We start from the raw sequence: 20,066 nt of genomic DNA on the forward strand, positions 1-20,066 counted from the left end.
TGTGACTATATTGTTGGCAATCTTACATGCATATATCAGCTGGATTGGCAGACTTTTTCATATTTTCTTTTATTATTTTACAGTAATTCTGTGGGGAAGATAACTTGCAGAAAAAATATAGCCAAGAAAAGGTAGGCCAGATGGCTTTTCCCTAGAAGTATATATTTTTATAGGTAAGTGATTCTGTTTTTCCCTGTAAGTGGCTAGCATAGTACAAATTTGTTTTTTGTATCAAGCTACAATTATTGAAATGATTAAAAAGACAAAAACATATAGAATTTGCTTATATTTAAAGTTGCATCTATTTATACATAGTTCAAGTATTTAATAGCAATAATAGTTAAATATTGCTTATGTTAAGTATCAATTTTCATCTTGCAGCGCTAGTCAATTCCTGTCTAAGAGTTTTGAAAGTCAGCTCTCTTCCCCTTTCTTCTGCCCAGCAAAGATAGATTTCTCTTCTGTAGTAACTTGGTCAGACTGAAGATGTTCAAAGGTGCCCTTCACAAAGCAAGTCTAGATGGACAACATGCTGGGCAATTTCTCCATTTTGTTCTGAGTGTCTGCTGGCTCAAAAGTTCAATGAGATGGGATACTGCCTGGATAACATTGCTTTCTAAGGATTGCTGGGAAATATGGCTGATGATGTCAGCAGCAGCATGAAGGCTGGGAGTGTTTAGCAGGCTAAGCTCCAGTGGTTATTGAAGCACTCCAGTGAAGACATTGCATAAGACATTGCATATGCCAGAAATGTCATAGGGATTAGTAAAATCTTGGCAATTTATAGCTGCCACAAGTCTTATTTTAATTGTTACTTGGTATGGGAAAAGTTGTTAGAAATTCCATAAGATTACAGCTTTACCCTTTCCTTGCTTATAAAGAACTAGCCACAACCATTTCTAACCTGAACCCTAACTCTTTGAGTCTTAAGTCATATCAATTCTAATCAGCAAAGATGTTTTATTGCTCTCAGCTTCTTGGATACCAACAAGCCAATAGCACTCTACTGATTGGCCAGATATGTTTAGGAGTGATCATAACAATAGTCTTATCTCTTTATTACATGATGTCTGTGGGATTGCTAGCCAATTCTGTTTGGAAGGTCATTTAGCAACACAAGAAAACTATGCAGACCCATAAGTTGCCTATGGTGGATCATTTAATCTGCCTCCCTTCCCCAGAAAGGGTAGATACGGTAGCCTGTGACTCAAACCTGGCAGGATATCTTCCTCATTTATAGATCACCTTCACCCATCCCATTCTGGAAGGCCAACTCAAATGTGTGTTCCTCACATGTGTTCACCAGATAATACTTCAAACGTTGTAATGCTGGTTATGAAGTCCTGAGTTATTTCACACAAGACAGTCTTATCATGGATGCAGTATCCCCCAAGACAATAGAATGTCTTTGGAATGATACTAAATCATGACATAGCATCAGTTCCATTGAGTCATTCTGTTAACAATGAGGAGCACTGCTGAACTGCTACATTGCTGCTGCTTATTGCAGCCGTATTAATTAAGCAATTTCATTTTTATACCATCTAATAGCTGATTATCTATCTCTATTCTCTCTCTGTCTATATATATATATATATATAATGTTTAACAAATTAATTAATTAACAAATTAATGCTAGTTTGTGTGGCTGTCTCTCTCTCTCTCTCTCTCTATATATATATATATATAGAGAGAGAGAGAGAGAGAGAGAGACAGATGCACAAACTGACATTAATTTCAAACAACAAAACCATGACTGCAACTTAATCAGTATGTTATTGATTAAAGCAATGGCAAACCTGTTTTTGCTTTTAATAAAAGAGCGACCTATATTAAAAGGGGGTGGGGGGGCATTTAAAGTGATAAAAATTGGTAGGGCAGATACTTGACAGAACACTGATATAGTAAGGCCTCTGTATTTGCGGGGGATAGGTTCCAAGCCCCCCAGCAGACACATGAAACTGCGAATAGTCACAAACACTATAAACTGTACAGTTGGCCCTCCACATTTACAGCAGTTAGGGGCACAGGACCCCCACAAAAATGGAAAAACCATGAATATCTCTAGGGACTCTGTTTGGGGATGCCACATTCTTTATCTCGGTACTTGCCAGTTTTACTCATGTATTTTGTCTCTCAGTGGCTGAAAAGACTTTTTTTCTCTCTGGAAATATTCACTGTTTTTCCACTTTCATGGGGATCCTGTGTCCCTAACCCCCATGGACGTGGAGGGCCATGAGCAACCACAGTTAAGTGAAACCACAGGAACTGAGACAGTGAATACAGTTGTCCTAATTTGATTTTAGAATTTACTGCCAGAAAGGGTATTGTCACTAGTTTAATACTTAAAGGAGTATTAGATAAATCCATTTAGTATTGGTCTGTCAGTGGTTAAGTATAATAGCAAAGTGGAACCATCTCCTTCAGAGAAAGTATAAATTTGAACAACAGTTGTAAGGGAAAAGAAATGGTGTTGCTTTGTGTCAGTCCTGCTGGAGAGCTTCATCAAAGCATGTGACTAACCATTTTTGTAAATGGAATACTAGAGTGAGTAGTTTATATTACTATAACTCTGCCTACATTTTGTGGGTATATTTATCCTTCTGTTAATAGAAACAATGATCTTATTATGCTAGCCTAATTTGTACAAAAACAAAACCCTTAAATAATAGTGAGTAATGGATTATATTATTCTCTTACGGTTTGGCTATTATTTGTAATACATCCAGCATATAAGGAAAAATTGACAGGACCTAGGGGAAGAAACAGAAAAGGCCAGATCTTGTGGCTAGGAAGACTGCAGAATAGGCCAAATGTCAAAATGGTGGTTGCAGACTGAATGAGTCACTCATAAGTATTGTGGGTATCAGATAATACCTACCTCTTTGAGAGGGAGGGAGGAAAGGGAAGGGAAAGAATCAAACCGAACCAGATATAACTCAGATCTAATGTTTGTCCTGAGTTAGTCAGGTCACAGTTAGACAGCATTTGTATTTCATTACTTGCTGAATTGTGGATTTTTTTATTTTTTTCCCTCTTGGTGAATTTTGAATATTTTAATCATGGATCAGCTAGCGTATCTTTTGTTAGCTTTATATGTAATATCTTAACAACATCAGAGATACTCATATTCTTGAAGTTAATTTTGGATTTTATTTTTTATTTTTTTGGTGTATAATCACTTAACTTTTTCCCCTGTTCTTCCTCAGTTTGTGAGAGTCTATAACCAAGCTACCTTAAGGAATGAACACTAAATAAAAAGTCAAAATCCAGACTAAATTGATAGATAAAGAAAGACTAGGTAATAGGCAACGAAAGTGCTAAGGAAGATATTCAACAACTAGCAAATCAAAACAACAGCCATGGGACCTGCGAAGGAACCACCCAAATAGTGGATAATTGTATGTTAGGGTTCTGTGAGTTGAAAGGAATCAAGGATATTCTACTTGATGTTTAAGACGCCATCAATTTGTTTAGAGTCAGACTGATGTAGTCTCAGACTAGGACCAGGGAGGCCCAAGTTCAAATCTCCACTCCACCTAGAAAACTTGCTGGGTGACTTGGATAGTCGCTGACATGGTTCTCACAACAGAATAAGCCATAGTGGGTCGCCACTGTGGGTTATCACAGAGGGTTATCACAGAGTAGTTTGTCATGACATTTTAACCTAGTCATGGGTTGTTTTCTATGAACAACGTATCCTGAGGACCCACAGCTTTTTGGGTTGTTTGGTGTCTTCAGACCTGGCTGGGCAACTTCATTGTGCGTTGTCAGGATTGGCTTCTGAGCAGTCTGACATGAACAGAGAAAACTCCTGCCATTAACTGTGATTGTGGGGATGGCAGTAGTGCAGCTGCCATCCTCTGAAATTCTTTGTTAGTGCTCTTTACCCTGTTCTTCCAAAAGGGTTAGGGACCAAAGAGTGTGTTCTGATCCTTCTTTTGCTGTTGTGCAGGTACATCTGTTAAAATGTCTGCTACTCTGAAATTTGTATAGCTTCCGCCTCTGCTTTACTGATCTGCCTTGAAACTTTACCAATCTACCTCACTATTCTACCCTGAAATGTGTTCTCTTGATTCCCATCACTGCTTTATAACTCATATGTATACCTGACAACTAACAGTAGAGACCAGTGGAAGGAAGTAAGAAGCATGAAAGTATTGGGAGGAACCAGAAGTGGCTCACAGATGCAGAAGAAGCAGGTGCAATTGCATTGCAAGCATGTGAAACAACCTTAAAACAAATAGTAACAGCAAAGGCTCTTTACTAGCAAGACAAGCGTACTGCCAGGAGAGAAATAACAGTATGCTGGATTAAATGGCAGATGAATGCTCTTGTTCTCCTGAACACTTGCAGAAGACCCCAGTAGTAATAGTGACTATATCACTCTGTTCATAAGAACTCAAAAAATTATACTCGTTTGGCAATCTGATGCAATAGAGGAGAATTTCCCTTGTGAAAGGGCAATTTTAGTGGACCACTTGCAGAAAGGATGTTGCTGTATCTAATGAGGGAATGAGGATTTTGTTTGCAAGGTCACCTAAAATATGTACTAAAAGCAGCCCAGGAGGCCTAGAAGAGACATTACTCATGGTAATTTACATAAATCGAATTCTCTGCTGGGAGTAATATGGGACTGTTACATGAACACTGACTGTAGTAACTTAGTGTGCTGTGCAAAGTTATCTCTTGCACCTCAGTTGTATCATTCACAGTTGCTAAGAATGAGGAAATAGCAAGATATGAACTAAGGATCATTCCTTAGGGTCCTCAGAGAAAGGGCATTTGAATTTGTAATTAAAAAAACAAAAGAAAATATTGAAGTACATATTAGGTGCATTAAGTATGCTATCTCAACAAGAAGATCTTTGCTAACAGGTATTTTGCTTATGCTCAACTCAGCTGTCCTAGCTCTCTTGTAAAATGAAAGAGATAAGGCAGAATGCATGAGGAGGATCCATTATTCTGATGCTTAGAAAAAGTGATGTCACAAAATTTTGCTTAGAAGCCACAAACTGGAAAACTAAGCCTTTTCCCATGGCATTCTCACGAATTAGTGTGCATCATGGGAATTGCATTCTGTAGTCTCAAGTGTTACCAGAAACTAGTTCTACTGAGATGTCAGCTTCAAGGAGATGGATATTATCAGAAAAATTTGGAAGCGGAAACCACATTTCTGAGCTTGTTTGAAGGGAAGTGGATCTCCTGAAGTAAGGGCTCCTCTGTCACTCTTGCTTTGTTTTCCTGTTAATATTATATGCATTTGTTTTGTCTTTTGTTTTTTGGTGGCACATGACTGGCATATCAGGGTTTCTTCCTCAAGTGTTTGAAAGCAAACTTTAGACTGCAAAACTTACAAATAATAGCCTATTTTGACTGCAAAGAATAATGTTTCCCCCTTCAAGTATATACATTTGTTGACCAGCCAAAAATCCTGAGTGTATGATTCAAAGTAGAATATAGCTTGCTGAGTATAATTTCCAATAAATATTACTATTTTAGTATATAACAGAATATTAGTTCATTAATATTTACATCATTAACATTTTTAGGTATTGTATATGCCATTTCCCAATTATGTGTAATTTGTTATTCCAAGGAAATTGGACTGATTTTAATAACCTAAATGTGATCCAATACACAATGTTTTCACTTGGACTTCTGTAGTTGATAGGTACAAAACCCAGGGCCTAGGGTCACCTGCACACCCAAAGCAATTATTCTGGACATCTGTAGTCTCCCACTTTGCCACCAGAACTCTTCATGCAGATTACTTTTGCCCCTTCTGCTATTAGCAATGAGGAAGAACAATTATATTGGGATTGCTGTTAGAAGGGGTGGAAGGAAAGCTTTCTACTTCTTTCCTTGGAGATCTTCATTCAGTTTGCTAAAACTTGAGTGTGACCTTCAGCATCACATATGCTCATCAAGACCAAAAGTATTATGTTCCCTCGCTGAAAATGGAAACAGAAAAATGAATCTCCACTAAGTACTTACTGTACTGTAAAAAGTGAATGAAGCAAGTGCCATTGATCTTTGTTGGGAAAAGGTAAAAATACAATTTAACTTTCCATGTAAAACAGGGAATAAGGACTTATTATATAACTTTAGCTGGGTTAGGCAAAGGTTAATGTTAAAGATTCCTTTATTACAACTAGACTTTGTGTGCTTGTTAACTGCGAATCATCCTTCTCTGGCCTGCCACAGAATTGGAGGTTTGCTGCATCCTTTGGCTGTTTCCTTATCTTAAGGTGATAGGAAGTACTTGTGCCAGGGCAATCCATGACTTAACATTACACTATTACTGTTATAGTCCCTAAAACTTTTAGAAATGATCATAGGTTTTAAAATGACTATAGAATTTTTCAGTTTTGGCTTATGCCACACTTCTCTTCATAGGCTAGGGTACGTATTGATTTAGACAGAAGGCTGAATGCCTACGTATGGATCCTTGTTTCAGTTAAATCTAGCATAATCCTACTATACGTCTATAGCTATTCTTTGTACTGATCATTGCTATTGGGGCACTGGAGCATCTGTTCTTCCTTGTTGGCTTTCTTTGCTGTCACTTATGACATCTTCCTGAATTAAGGATTGATATATGGGTCTACTCTTTTCTTCTGTTAGGCCTGCTTTTATCTGAGCATCAAATGCACATTTCCAGCCTGCATTTGCTCTGACTTAGTTCCATATGAGGAGGCTGATAGAAATTCTGAGAACTAGTAGTATCAAACCTTTGGGTTAATTCAACATTATTATTATGCAGAATATTAGACACAAATGACTATTAATAACTTTTCTAAGCAGTGATCCCTGCATTAAATTAGATATTTAAAGCATGTCCTTTTAAAAATCTTCTAGGATTCTCTTCCAAAGCAGTATTAAACCAGACAGGAGTGGATCCTCTTCTGCATGGAAACATCAAAGAAGCACCTGCCAATATATTGCTGAAGTTAATTGAATTATTAGAGAAAATCACCATGGGAGGAGCTGTGAGTGCAGGAGAAGACAATGATGATTTAATTGATAACTTGAAAGAAGCACAATATATTCGCACTGAAAGAGTGGAGCAAGCTTTCAGAGCTATTGATCGTGGTGATTACTATCTGGAAGGCTATAGGGATAATGCATATAAAGACTTGGCTTGGAAGCATGGGAATATCCATTTATCAGCACCTTGCATTTATTCTGAAGTCATGGAAGCATTGAAACTTCAGCCAGGATTGTCTTTTCTTAATCTGGGCAGTGGAACCGGCTATTTAAGCACAATGGTGGGATTAATATTAGGTAATGTTTTTACAATTATGAACCTGCATTTTTGATGACAGACATGGTTTATAGGTTTTACAGCTGTGTGCTTGTGTAACTCACACTCAATTTAGTAGAGTTTTAGTCTTTCCACATCTAATTGTTCCCTGATAATAAATCACAATGCTTCAAATAATTGATCAAGCTTTTAATAAACATTCCTCTAGCTGATTTAACAAGTAATTGTTCAATTTTAAGTTGTGCCTTAAGCCTATCTTGTCTTTTCAAAAGTGAAGGCTAAATAAGTTATTTAATGTGCTGTCAGTTTGGGCCAATCTATGCAAGATATAGGAGATATGTAACAGGATCTCCTGATGTTTCTAGTTAAAAGTAACAGTAAGAGGAACAATTGGTTTGGGCAGCAGTGTTGGGTATGGTACAATTCAGTTTCTGCACTCAGGGTACCTGTATTTTCCTCAGTGGAAGAAACCACTATTTCACAAAGAAAGGGAGTGGGGGATACAGGTCGGTGCCTATTATAGCTCCCCTTATTTAGTACTTTAGTTCTGATCCAATTTGGGAGGCCCTCTTGCTGCTTTGACTAGATGAGAAGTGTAGAACAAAGTGTGCAGCTTTTCGCCTTCCAGATATTCTGGTGTACAACTCTTATAATCCATCATCATTAACAAAGCTGGCTAGGCCTTATGGAAGTGATAGATGGGAAAAGAAACCCCATCTGAATGACTACAAGTTGCTCACTCGTGTTTCTTTTGCTTTTAAACAATGTTTTTGAAAAGATTTTAGTTACAAAAAAAAATAAAAATTGAAAAAATGTTTGTTATATTATTAGCATAAGATTTAGAAAAAAGGCTATTACCTTTCATGCTAAACAGCTGACTCACTACTTTCTCTTGTGGGGAATAGAACACTTCCCTGCAACATTTATTTATTTATTTTTATTTTTCAATTTATATCCTGCCTTTTTCCTACAAAGGGCTCAAGGCAGCTTACATCATTCTCCTCCTCCATCTGATCCCCACAACAACACACCTGTGAGGTAGGTTGGGCTGAGAGTCTGTGACTGGCCCAAAGTCACCCAGTTGGCTCCATGGCTGAGCGGGGACTAGAACCCAGATCCTCTTAGTCCCAGTCCCATGCTCTTAACCACTACACCACACTGGCTCTCAATACAATGTTGACCAAATTCCATGGTATGAATTAGCTGTTAGATAAGAGTTACTTTTGGTCAATATTTATTTTCAGGTGGTTGATATTGGGCAAAAATGGAGAGTCATAACTTTGTACAGTAAATCCCTCCTATTGCTGATGTTCAGGTAATGAGTGTTGTTATTATGAACTCAAATGGTACCTCATATTGACAAGAGGGAGTTATCATCCTCTGTGCCACTTCTGTATCCTGTTAGTTTATATGGACTAAGTGATCAGTGCAGACATCAGTACAGTTCCCATAAGACTTGCAGCTATCAGATGCAGTTGCAAATGCCCTTCTTAGACATGTTCTAACAATTTCCAAAACACTTTCTGAAGCAGATTTTCTGAAAAGCTCTGCCATTGGGAATATTTTGAGAAATTCATATATTAACTATTAAAAATACAAATTTTACCAAAAAGAACATTTGGAAGCATGTCTTCCAGTAAATATTGATTGTTAATGAATCAGCTTTCTTCTTTTGATTTCTTGCTACACACAAGCCATTATCTTCCCCTCATGTTCACTCAGATAATAAAAATATGAAAGAAAATGCACAAATTCAGTCATACTTTCAGTGCTGCAAAGGTGTTATTATGTGTTAGTATGTTATTGTAGAATTTACTGCTTTCTATATAGGGAGACAAAACATTTGAAGGAATATAACCATTCCATAATTATACTGTGTGTAAAGGAAGAATAAACAGCCCTTCCTCCTCATTTTCGTCAAGCATCTCAAGATAGTATGTCCCGACTTCAATGACTCCACTTCATATTTTTACATCCTTAGATAAATAATGAAAACTTTCTCCATTTTTTACATATCTTACAGCTAAGTTTGGATTGATTGTCAACCCCCATAGACTTACTATGCTCTATTTAATGCTTGAAAGCTCCCCCAGTTATGCTTCTTTTTCAAAGGCTACAAAATTTAAGAAACACAAATTAGCCATATGAAGAGCAGTGTTGTTATCCACATCATATGTGTGTGGGGGGGCAATATTTTTATTTTTAGCAGTATGCCTTTAGCTATCTAGGACCATATGAATAATGATCGTGCCTGCAAGAGTAGGGGGATGTAATGGGGGGAAAAAAACCTAAGCCTCTAGTTTCAAACTTTACAGAAGGTTGGCATGACCTTTCAGTCCAACTATGGTTTCAGTATAAATTCTTCTGGTTTCTGGTTTCACACAGATAGGTACCACATGCTGGGTTCTTCTCTTTATTATATAATTCAGACATCATTCTGCAATCCTGATGAGGAACACATTTTACAACTCATCTTGAGCTTTATGACTACAGTTTCCCCTTGTCTATATGTATCATAAAGTCCCCTCTTTTAGCTTTACTGAAGTACAAGGAAGTGAAGCATATGTTCCAATTCCTGTCCATTTCTCCACTTGTCAGATATTGTTTAATGTTGCTTAGCACATATATCTGAAGTTTCATGTCTAGTTTTATGTACAAGGTACCTGAATCAGTGATTCTTGGTTTACAGGGCCTTTTGGAATAAATCATGGGATAGAACTTCATCCAGATGTGGTGGAATATGCCAAGGAGAAACTGGAGAGCTTCATAAAATATAGTGATAGTTTTGATAAGTAAGTATATTTGCAACACAGTGCATTTTAAGGTTAAAAATGTTGCTTTTTTGGTGGCAGTAAAGTGTTTTGTGTCTCCAATGCTACTTGAAAGTAAGAAGTCTTAAAAATACATAGAGATGTATATCTCAATTAGTAATGTATACAATCCACTGCAACTAATGGAAACTTTACTGCAATTGCATTATCGGTAATCCTGACCCATCCTTTGAGGTTTTGTTACTGGTAAAGAAATGTATTATAGCTTTATTGTGTCTAATGGAGCATCAATCCCTTGCCATATCCTTCTGAAATCCAGTCCTGCAGACTGTTCTCCAGATTGCTGGAGATAGACCATATCATCTATTCAGATATTAGTACCTGGTTTAGATGTTAGTACCTGGTTGCTAAATAATGGTGTTTCAGAATGTGCTGTATTTTGACCATCGGTTATGGAATAAAGATATCTTTTCAGTTATAGTATCTGTTTCTGCTATTTTTTTCATATTTTGAGTCATTCAATGGCTAGAACCAAGGGGCCCACACTGTGTCATTTATGTATTATCTAGTATTATCCAGTTATTCATTCTAACCATTTTAAAACTGTATTATATATTTCAGGTGTGTGAGAATTGCTGATATCTAGTTGGGCAGCACATGTATATTTGCCTACTTTCCTCTCACATGCACTGTTCTTCATTGTTGTTTTCTATAACTAGGTACCAAAAATTATTTGACAGACTGAATGGCTCTAGGGCATTCACAAGTGCAAATGCAGGGGTTGATTGTATGTCAGCTGAACACTGACAGAGAACCAAGCCATAGAATTTACAGTATACACCAGTGCTCATTCTCCCCTTCTTCAAAGTGTCTAAAAGCTGCTACTTGCTATGATTGCTCTGTGTGTGCTGATGAATACTGTTGGCATATCTTTTCTCTGCCTTGCCATACATTCTACTTTGTTGTGTTGGAGCTACAGAAATAGTATTTTTTTTATTTTGACATAGTGGAAATTACTTAGAAGTAGTAATGTTTGGGTTTGTTTCCAACTGATACTTGTACTGTGCATTGTTTTGCATTATTTACAGAATTGTATGGAGTGTCCAGATATAACTATCTTCCATTTGTAACCCTCTTGTGTGTTCCCACTCTGCTTCTATCTTTTCCCTTACTGCAGAAAATCCATTAAAGAATAAAAACAAATCAGATTCTTCTGACTGGTAACACATGAAGTCATTTATCCAGGAGCACTCTAATTCAGCTAATTTCAGTTGGAAGTAGGAGCTAGAATGGTGACCATATATTTCCAGACTTCTACATGCCAATAGATTATAGTTCTGATTCCTGTTTGTAAGCTACATAAGCCTTATTGACCTGTGTCTGATATAAAGGACATTGATGACCCGAGTTTTCACACTTTAATTATATAAATGGTTAAGATGGTTATGTGATTAGATTTCAGTCTCTGCCAAATTTTAGCACTTAAAATCTATGTTATCTTGCTATTATTTTCCTGAGCCTTGATCTAGATTTGTTTTTATATGTTTGCTTGATCTGCTTTGGAGGAGAGCATGATCATGGGCACTCTGAAAGGTTTGAGAATTCCATCAAATCCAGCATGGTATTTTCTGGCTGAAGTTTCTAAAGTGGAGCCTGAAGACGCTGTTCCCAGATTAAGTAATAATAATCATTACAGTTACTGCAAAAGTCTTAAGGAGCTTGAGCGGTTGCAGCTGAGTCTGGATTCCATCAAAACTCTCACGTGATCCATTATTGTACTGATGTTCAACTCAAACTGATAGGAGTCGAATATTAACATGTTGGATTAGAGCTCACAATTTAACAGTGGCAGCTTTTCACATTCTTCGCTCATGTTACTCTACTGGAAACTTCTCTCTTGGACAGCTAATTTGCTAAAACATAAGTTTTTATGGGCTTCTACTAGATAATATTTGCTCCAAATTGCCAGATAGAGAGGGGAGCTTTGGTTGGAGTCTGTCAATGATAAAAATATGCTTTATTCAAATTACACCAAGAAGACAATTTCCCAAGTTGAAATTCTTGGCAGTATAGATCAGTTTGCAGTATTATATCTATTATGCAGTAATGTTTTGTGTTAAATATCAAGATCAACTAAAGAAATCACTGTCTTCTGAAGTTGCAGATTTCACATTCTTACTTGTATCATTGCTTTTACTTCTAGTATTACTTGAAAAGTTGAATTTGGCCTTTAGCTAAGCAGTCCTTGGCTGTTTAGTTCTAAGTATTGCCCATGATTTACTTCATTTCTACGTTTTCTATCTCTTTCCCATTCTTTTTCTCTTTAGTATTTTCCTTTGTATTATTTTTAAAATATTAAAGCCTTAGCAACATAAAAGTAATTAGGATGCAGTAGAGCCAAAGAGTTTGGAGACAGGAAAAAGCATCAGAAGGGATCCAAAATCCTTCCCAATGCAGAAAGTATATCTGGTGGATAAAAAAATCTTTGCTAAGGCTAGGGAAGACAAACCTGTCAATTCATGGATGTTCTGTAATTTGGGTTCTTTACATAGGAAAAAGAATGCTGTAGAAGGGAATTAGAAGAATCATAAAGGGCAGTGTTCTCAAACTTGATACCCTCCAGATGTTTTGAAGCACCAGACTAGGGAAGACAACCAGGGAGTGACAGCCATTCAAGTGTGTTGGTCATAAACCTTTTAGTCCTTTTTCAAGGAGAAGACAAAAGGGATGGGACAAAACATGTGGGACATCTTTTGGGCACTCTACTTCATTCCCCAGTCATCAACATCTGTCTGAAATGGATCCAGTTCCAGTTCCTATTCGACAGCCCCTAACTGCTCCAAATACCTTTTCAGAGACCTCACCACAATTCATGGATCAGAAAAGAATTAAAGAATAGTGCTGTATATCTTAAACGTACTTATGATACTAAGTGTCAAATCTATATGCTGCTTTTCTAGTTGGTTTTTAATATACCTCTAAATAAGATTGATCTGTATGACATTTAAAAGTATAATTCCAGTGGAAGGGAATCAATAACATAGCACCACTACTTTTTCATGAAAGAGTAATTGAGCCGCTATAAAACAGTGCTGCCCAGTATCTAACTTGCTTATTTTACTTATTTATATCCTGTTTTTCCACTAAAGACAGTGCTGAAAGTGGCTAACAGTAAAATATGGAAAAAATAACAAAAGTTCTAAGCAAAACTTTCATGCTCATGAAGTTAAGTGCACCAACAAGGAAAGAAATGATAGCACCCACCAGATCAGTATAGCAGAACATCTGTGTGCACAATCCTATGGGTTTTGCCCTTGTTTCTCAGAAGCTTAGGAGCATCCTATGCAGGGTGTCCTTGTGCCTTGAATTTCTTCTTGTCAGACTTCTTTGCCCATCTAGCAAAGCAGTTTTAGAGGGGTATAGGAGCATGTTGGAGAAGATCATCCTAGCCTTTCTGGTCTTCTTCATTTCCCACTTGCCAAAATGCATTCCTAGCATTGGAGAAAACAGTTCTTCGGAGAAACAGTTGGTGTGGCTTTCCCTCCACTGGCTGGAGGGCAGTGGCTTGAGGCAGTGCTTCCAGCTTGGGAGTTGAGAATCCAGAATATCTCACCACCATCAAAATTTGTGTGGAGTACATAGAATTGCTCCCTCCAGTGTGAAAAGTGAGTCTGAATTAATAATGAACTAGATTAACCTCCCTTGATACAAAGTTTCAAAGTCTGAGAGAAGCCCCAGAGAAAGTCCATTCTTGTTCCTTTCAAATAGATTTGATAGAACCTGAAAAAAATCTTGTGGCAGAAGATCTTCAGCATTTATAGCATCAAAATGTTTGTTTGTGGCTCATTATTTGTACTCTGACCCTTAACAAATGCTACTTTCCGTGACTCACTTCTGCATCAATTTGTAATAATTTAGAAACTTCACTTTGAATTTTAGATATTATTGAGTTGCAATATTCTAAGTGATTTAGCAATTAACAAATATGTGATTTAGCATTCTTTGTGCTATACATATTTTATGTGCAGTTTAGAGTGGAAAGTGAACTGTTCACTTGGTCAAGTGACCAAAATGTCTGCGTATTTGCTTTCATTGTTAGTCTAGATCAGTAGAAAAACTTTTCAGAGGAAATCATGACTCTGTCACCAAGGAATGTTGTGAAATTTCTCTCTCTCCTAGTCCTCAGAATAATCTGTAACCTACTAATCAACAAATATCACACAATTGCACAAACCACTTTTGTTGCAGGAGTGCATTGTAGATGCTGCTTAGAAGAGGAGAATTACCGGAGAAAATCATACATGTCTTACAGGATGAATTGAGTTAAGAAAACTCTTTATTTGCAAACATCTTCCATAGTTTGGCTTGTTGATATGCCTTGAATTTTCTTTGCCAAATATTTGTGTACACAGAATGATTTTATACTCTTTCTATCTCTGAAATTAGATCAATACTTCCTTGAACCAAGACTAAAGGTGTGTTCACTTGCACCTTCCTAGAGAAACATATACTTCAAAATTTATACAACGGAGTTCATTGTAATAAGGGTATTCTAGCAATAGTCTATTTTCATGTTTACCAAGCTATTTAAAAAAACCAGTTTTTCTTTTGAGTGGAGACATTTTTAAAATATACCGGATGAACCCAGCTTCTTCTTTTACTTACTTCAATACAAAATGTTGGTTCAAGCACCAAAAGCAGAAAGTGATATTCAGTCTGCACTGCACTTTAGATAAATAATACATTTTGGCTTTGCCCTCCCTTTGAAACTTAAGACACAATATTGTTCTTTAACTGAATTTCAGAATTTTATGATGAAAGGAACCTTAAAAATGATTGCACAAGTGTAGCAGTGATAGGACCCCTCTTCACCTGATTACTGAAGGGGAATATGTTGTCTTTTCTACTCCCAGTCAGCTTCTAGATGTAGAATACCCATCTTGGAGGGAGAGCAACGGGGCAATGCTAGGGTGCACATCTGCTAGCAGCCTACCAAAACTTCAAGTGCACAAGCTGACATGATCTCTCCTGTGCAACACTTCATCTCTGAGCATATGAAATCTCAACATTCTTCTAAGGAAGTATCTGCAATGGTAAGTGATAAGAATTGTAGTACTACCACTACTGGAATAAGTCTTATGGTTAAGATAGCCGATTTAGTCAATCATATCTGCAAAAGGGAAGAAAGCCAGCTTACTCTCATCAGTCTTTCAGCAGTGCATCTTAGTCCTGACAACACAGTGAAGGCTAAGGAAAGAAGTTCGGGTGTTCTGTGAAGTGGAAGCTGACCTGTTGATTGTCTATTTGTTTAAACAACTTTGGAAAAGAGTAATGTCTCTGGAATGTTGTTCATGTTGCTTTAATTTGGAAAGCTGTGGTGTTCACTTTGCATTTATCTGAAGATTCCACAGAAGAAGAGTATTTATTTACATCATGGTAACCTGGAAGATCGCACTTGAGTCATGAATTCAGCTTTGATGTTCTATTTTGAAGGAAGAAAAATGTATCTCGATGCACAGAAGCATAACATAATTAATGAAGAAATGGTAAAGCAGATATTACTTCAATTCAAATATGAAATTGTATGTAGCAGAAATCCAGTTAGTAGCATTGTTTCTTAAAAGAAAAGAAATTTTGCTGAAGTGATGAATTTCTTCAGTGTATGATTTGTATCAAGGAATGTCCTATGGCTTGAATCACTGGAACCAGGATATTTGAAAGAGAGCATTTTCCCTCAGCACTCTGCTCAGTCACTGAGGTTATCAGATGAGGCAATGTAGACAATTAGTTCCTCATGGATCTGCAGTCTGTCTGGAGTTCACTCAGAGTCAAGATTTTCATTAATTGGATTTTTCCTCTGCGGAAAAAAAAGGAAAAAGCCAATTTTCCTCTTTTCTCTTTCCTGTCGGTTGATGTCACACAGGCTCCAATATTGTTTTATTTTCATTACCTGCTGAAGGGGTAAGGTGTCACATGGAGGTGGGTAGAGACCTGTTTTCCCCTGCAGAGGAGGGCAGGATGTATCCCAGTGGAGCAAAGCTCAGGGAACCAAGGTTCAATTTGGAAGCCCGGAAGTACTTCCTGACAGTTAGGACCCCGAGGGTATGGGATGAGCTTCCATGGGAGGTCATTGAAGTCTCATCTGTGAAGGTATTCAAGGATAGGCTGAACATGCACATGGTAGGCATGTCATGAGCAGAGCCGGCTGGAGCCAGGGGTCAGACTAGATGTCCTGGGAGGCCCCTTCTAACTCACTCTGTTTCTATGTCTCTAAGAGATTTTTATTTGAGCAAGCCTTCTATGATTCACTACTCAAAGTTTTTGGCACAATCTATTTTAGATTTTAAGTATGTATATCAGTTATTATTCTCTTTCCTTTTTACTACTATTCAAATATTTAATGTCATTGAACTTATTAATATTTTCTGCTTATGATATAAATATTTGCTTTACTACCAGCTAGCCATTGCTTTTTCTGACTCTGTGTCTGATGGATATGTTATTTTATTTTCATGAGTTTATGCTGGAGACCTTTTAAACTTTTTTTTCACTTGTTATGTAGGTGAACAATAGAAAACTAAGAGGTCAAAGATAGTACAGGGATGTCAGACTGAATACTTTTCAGAATATTTTCAGCTTAATAGAGCTATCTAGTATTTCACATGCCATTGTTATGAGATAATATGAGAAGTGTAGCTTTTTATGAGATGTACAGAACAAAAATTGTTAAGAGATTACATTTATTAGGCAGCTTATTATGCAAGCTAATGTAAGATTCTTGCAGGTTTCTTAGTGAATGACTATGAAACTCCTATCTCTAGTCGAACTGGGAAGAAAGATGGCTTAAAACAGCAGATAATGTGAGTTCTGCTAAGTATCTGCCATAATTATCTTGTTGGCATCATAGACCTCACAATGGATTGGTCTGGAAACCTGTCTTTCCATCATGTAGGGAGTTCTTCCATTTATCACAGACTCTCTCTGCCTCTTGTTCCAAAATTATCTGGCAATCAGGAGAGCCAATGGTATAAAATATGTGTATGAAAAAAGTAGCATTTTCCCACTCTTTTCTGACTGAAGGAAATCTGATGTCTGTAGTGAAGAAATATAGATTCAGACTGATTCTTGTTACATGACACTGGGTCATCACTCATGTAGGGCACTATACCAAAGGAATGACTACAGAGATGATTCTAGTCTGGATCACCTGTGTTAGTTCCAGGGCAGTCAGCATTGTTTTACATGCCTGAGAGTAGAAACTCCTCAGACTATGATGCAGCTGAGCAACTATTAGTAGGGAAGTCTAGTCTAATTTACTTTGGTAGGCATTTAAAGTATCCAATTGCTCAGAAGGAGCCCCTGTGAATCAGTATTGATAATAGTGTCTGCTAGCCAACATAAGTTGGCACTGTGTAATGTCTTTGATGCTGTTTTTATGCAATTTATGTTTGACGTAGAATAGATGTTAAAGTTTCTTACAAAGTGTTAATTCATCCCACAAAAAAGAAGAGTTTAGCTGAAATCCAAAGTATAGTTCTATAGATTAGGAATGAATCAATCGTTTCTTCCTAATTTCTTGTCCACTGAATCAGCAAGTACAGTACAGTTTACATTGTTCTGCAATGAGTCCTTAGATATGAACCATGGAATTTTTGCAGCAGGAATAATTTTCACTAGAGTTTTATGATACGTATATGGAGGTCAGGTGGTGGAATGAGTTTGTTTTGAGTAGGAGGATTGCATTGGTTCTTGCATCACAGTACCTTCCAGCATAATGACAGCCTGAAGGAAAGATCGTGTGTGTATATATTTGCGTTTCATATTAAAAATATTATATAGGATGTAGAGCCTGCATTAGGATAGGCATTAAGCATTTGTACAGAATAATAGAAAAACAAATAACAGGATTTTTATTTATGCTCCTGTCAGGATTGGAGCAGAAGTACAAAGATGTTACATCACTGTACTTTGCCTACTTGTTGTTTTGTTCTACATTGATTTCAAGCATGGTAAATCACCAGAATGTATTGGTGATGCTAATTCCTGTTCCTTTATTCCTGCTTCTATGTCTCAGATTGCTTTGCACATTAGCCTGCCCAGCTTGTATTCCGTTGCACATGCCAACTGTGTAAACCTGTATGGGATAAGTCCTTATTTTGCCTTTTGTTTTGTTTTGTTTTGTTTTTTCCCCTAAATAATAAAATAGTAGAGATCAGTTAAGAGGGTATAAGCATTATTGTTACTTTACATCTCTATGTCTTTGTCTTCATATAAACAATCTGTTTCTGCATATTGTTGAAACTAAATTAGAATATAATAAAAAGAGTGAATTTTATATGTGGTTAATTGTGTGTGTGCAAATGTTAGGAAAAATATGGAGAAACAGAATAATTTCCTTTAGGCAAAGATATCAGACAAGGCCTGTCTTTTCAATCCATATACAGAAAATATCATAAGGAAAGCTGGGTTAGGATCAGAGGAAGCAGTGGACATTTGCAGAAGACACGCCCATAGTTTAAGATATGCAGATGATTCTAATGGCAGAAAGCAATAATGAATTGAGATGGCTGATGATAACAAAGGGAAAGAAGAAAGTGAAAAAGCAGGACTACAGCTGAACATGAAGAATGCAAAAATCATGATTATAGAAGAATTATACAATACAATGTAAAAGTCAGAAATGTAAAACTAGAAAAGATCATCAAATGTTAAGAGTATTTCACTGGAGACCAAGGCAACACTATTTTATTCACTATGTATGTGTGTGAACATTGGACAGCAAATAAATCTAATAGGAAGAAAATTGATGCTTTTGATACATGGTGCTGAAGGAGGGTTTTGTGAACATCCTGGGCTGACATAACAATGAAGAAGTGGGTCCTTGAACAAATTAAACCAGAACTTTTTGGGAAGCAAAAGTGACAAAACTGAAGTTGTATTTTGGGCACATCATAATAAGGAAAGAGCCACTGGAGAAGACCACCATTGAAGGCAAAAGAAGAAAAGGCATACCAAATATGAGATGGATTAACTCCATAAAGCAAGCCATAGCCTTGAATTTACAAGAACAGAGCAGGGCTATCATGGATAAGACATTTTGGAGAGCTTTCATTCATAGGTTTACCATAAGTTGGAGATGGTTTGATGGCACGTAATAGCACAATTGTGCATGCTGTGTGCTTGTATGCATGTGTACCTTCCCTCATCAAATAAATAAAAACAATAACAAATCTTAAGCGTTACCTTCAACTCATACTTTCCAGATCATTCTCCTGTCTTAATTAACAACTGCATTTGCCAACTCATTTTCATCTGCTCTAATATTACCCAAAGTATAGGTAGCATTTCTTTGCCAGCTTACGCTAGAAAGAGAGCATTCAATATTACATGCTTTCTGACATTCAATTTGTGTGAACACAATGCAAAATGTAACCCTATCCCTATTAAGCAAGGATACTCAGATCTAGTGTGTCTAGTAAAATAATCTGCCCCTTCTGATAATATGTGTGTATGCTGTTCTTGGTGTCATAGAATCTTGACCTATATAAATGGGAATTTATTTTAGTTATCTTATTTGTTTCAGTAGAGCACTGAGATGATTAAAATGGGTTTGGAATACATAGTGGTATTTTTAAATCAAACATTGGCAAGACACAGACGGAATGAATTTCTTGGCTTTGTTGCCCACTAGAACTCAGAATTCATGCTCGCTTTTCCCTGTCACTCCACTGCGCAGCTATGAGCTGGAGGGTGGGGTTAGATAGCACTGTTACCTACCACTGCTGTTGTAGTGAGGAGTTTGTGATCTAGCTCAGGATTTCTCTCTGTGGACATAACTTTACCATTAACCTGTACTAGTGATCCTGATGTGGAAAACTCAGATTCTGAACTCTGTTCTGAACTCAGTTTTTTGAGTTGGATGACCAGTATTCTCTGTAATTTTCATGTGCAGAGAGCTTATTAGCACTACCTTCAGCTAGTTTTTAAGATCAGTAGTTGGGAAAATATTAGTTTTCCTATAATGTGGA

At 37.0% G+C, this 20,066-nt stretch overlaps 1 protein-coding gene across 15 annotated transcripts in view; it reads left to right on the top strand.

Annotated features, from left to right (window-relative positions):
• Positions 1–20,066, top strand: part of LOC123020318 (protein-L-isoaspartate O-methyltransferase domain-containing protein 1-like) — a 47,272-nt gene that overhangs the window by 17,132 nt on the left and 10,074 nt on the right. For 8 of the 15 annotated variants that reach the window (XM_044423850.1, XM_044423849.1, XM_044423848.1 and 5 more), the window contains 3 exons: positions 84–173; positions 6,862–7,287; positions 9,957–10,059. In XM_044423850.1, the coding sequence (XP_044279785.1) occupies positions 6,981–7,287; positions 9,957–10,059 (410 nt within the window). In that variant the 5' untranslated portion in view covers positions 84–173; positions 6,862–6,980. Of the gene's footprint in view, positions 1–83; positions 174–1,652; positions 6,050–6,861; positions 7,288–9,956; positions 10,060–20,066 lie in introns of those variants that run through there. The other 7 variants (XM_044423847.1, XM_044423859.1, XM_044423858.1 and 4 more) reach the window with 3 other exon arrangements.

Source organism: Varanus komodoensis, unplaced genomic scaffold, assembly GCF_004798865.1.
Source record: "Varanus komodoensis strain SLA01 unplaced genomic scaffold, ASM479886v1 scaffold14_1, whole genome shotgun sequence".
NCBI lineage: Eukaryota > Metazoa > Chordata > Lepidosauria > Squamata > Varanidae > Varanus > Varanus komodoensis.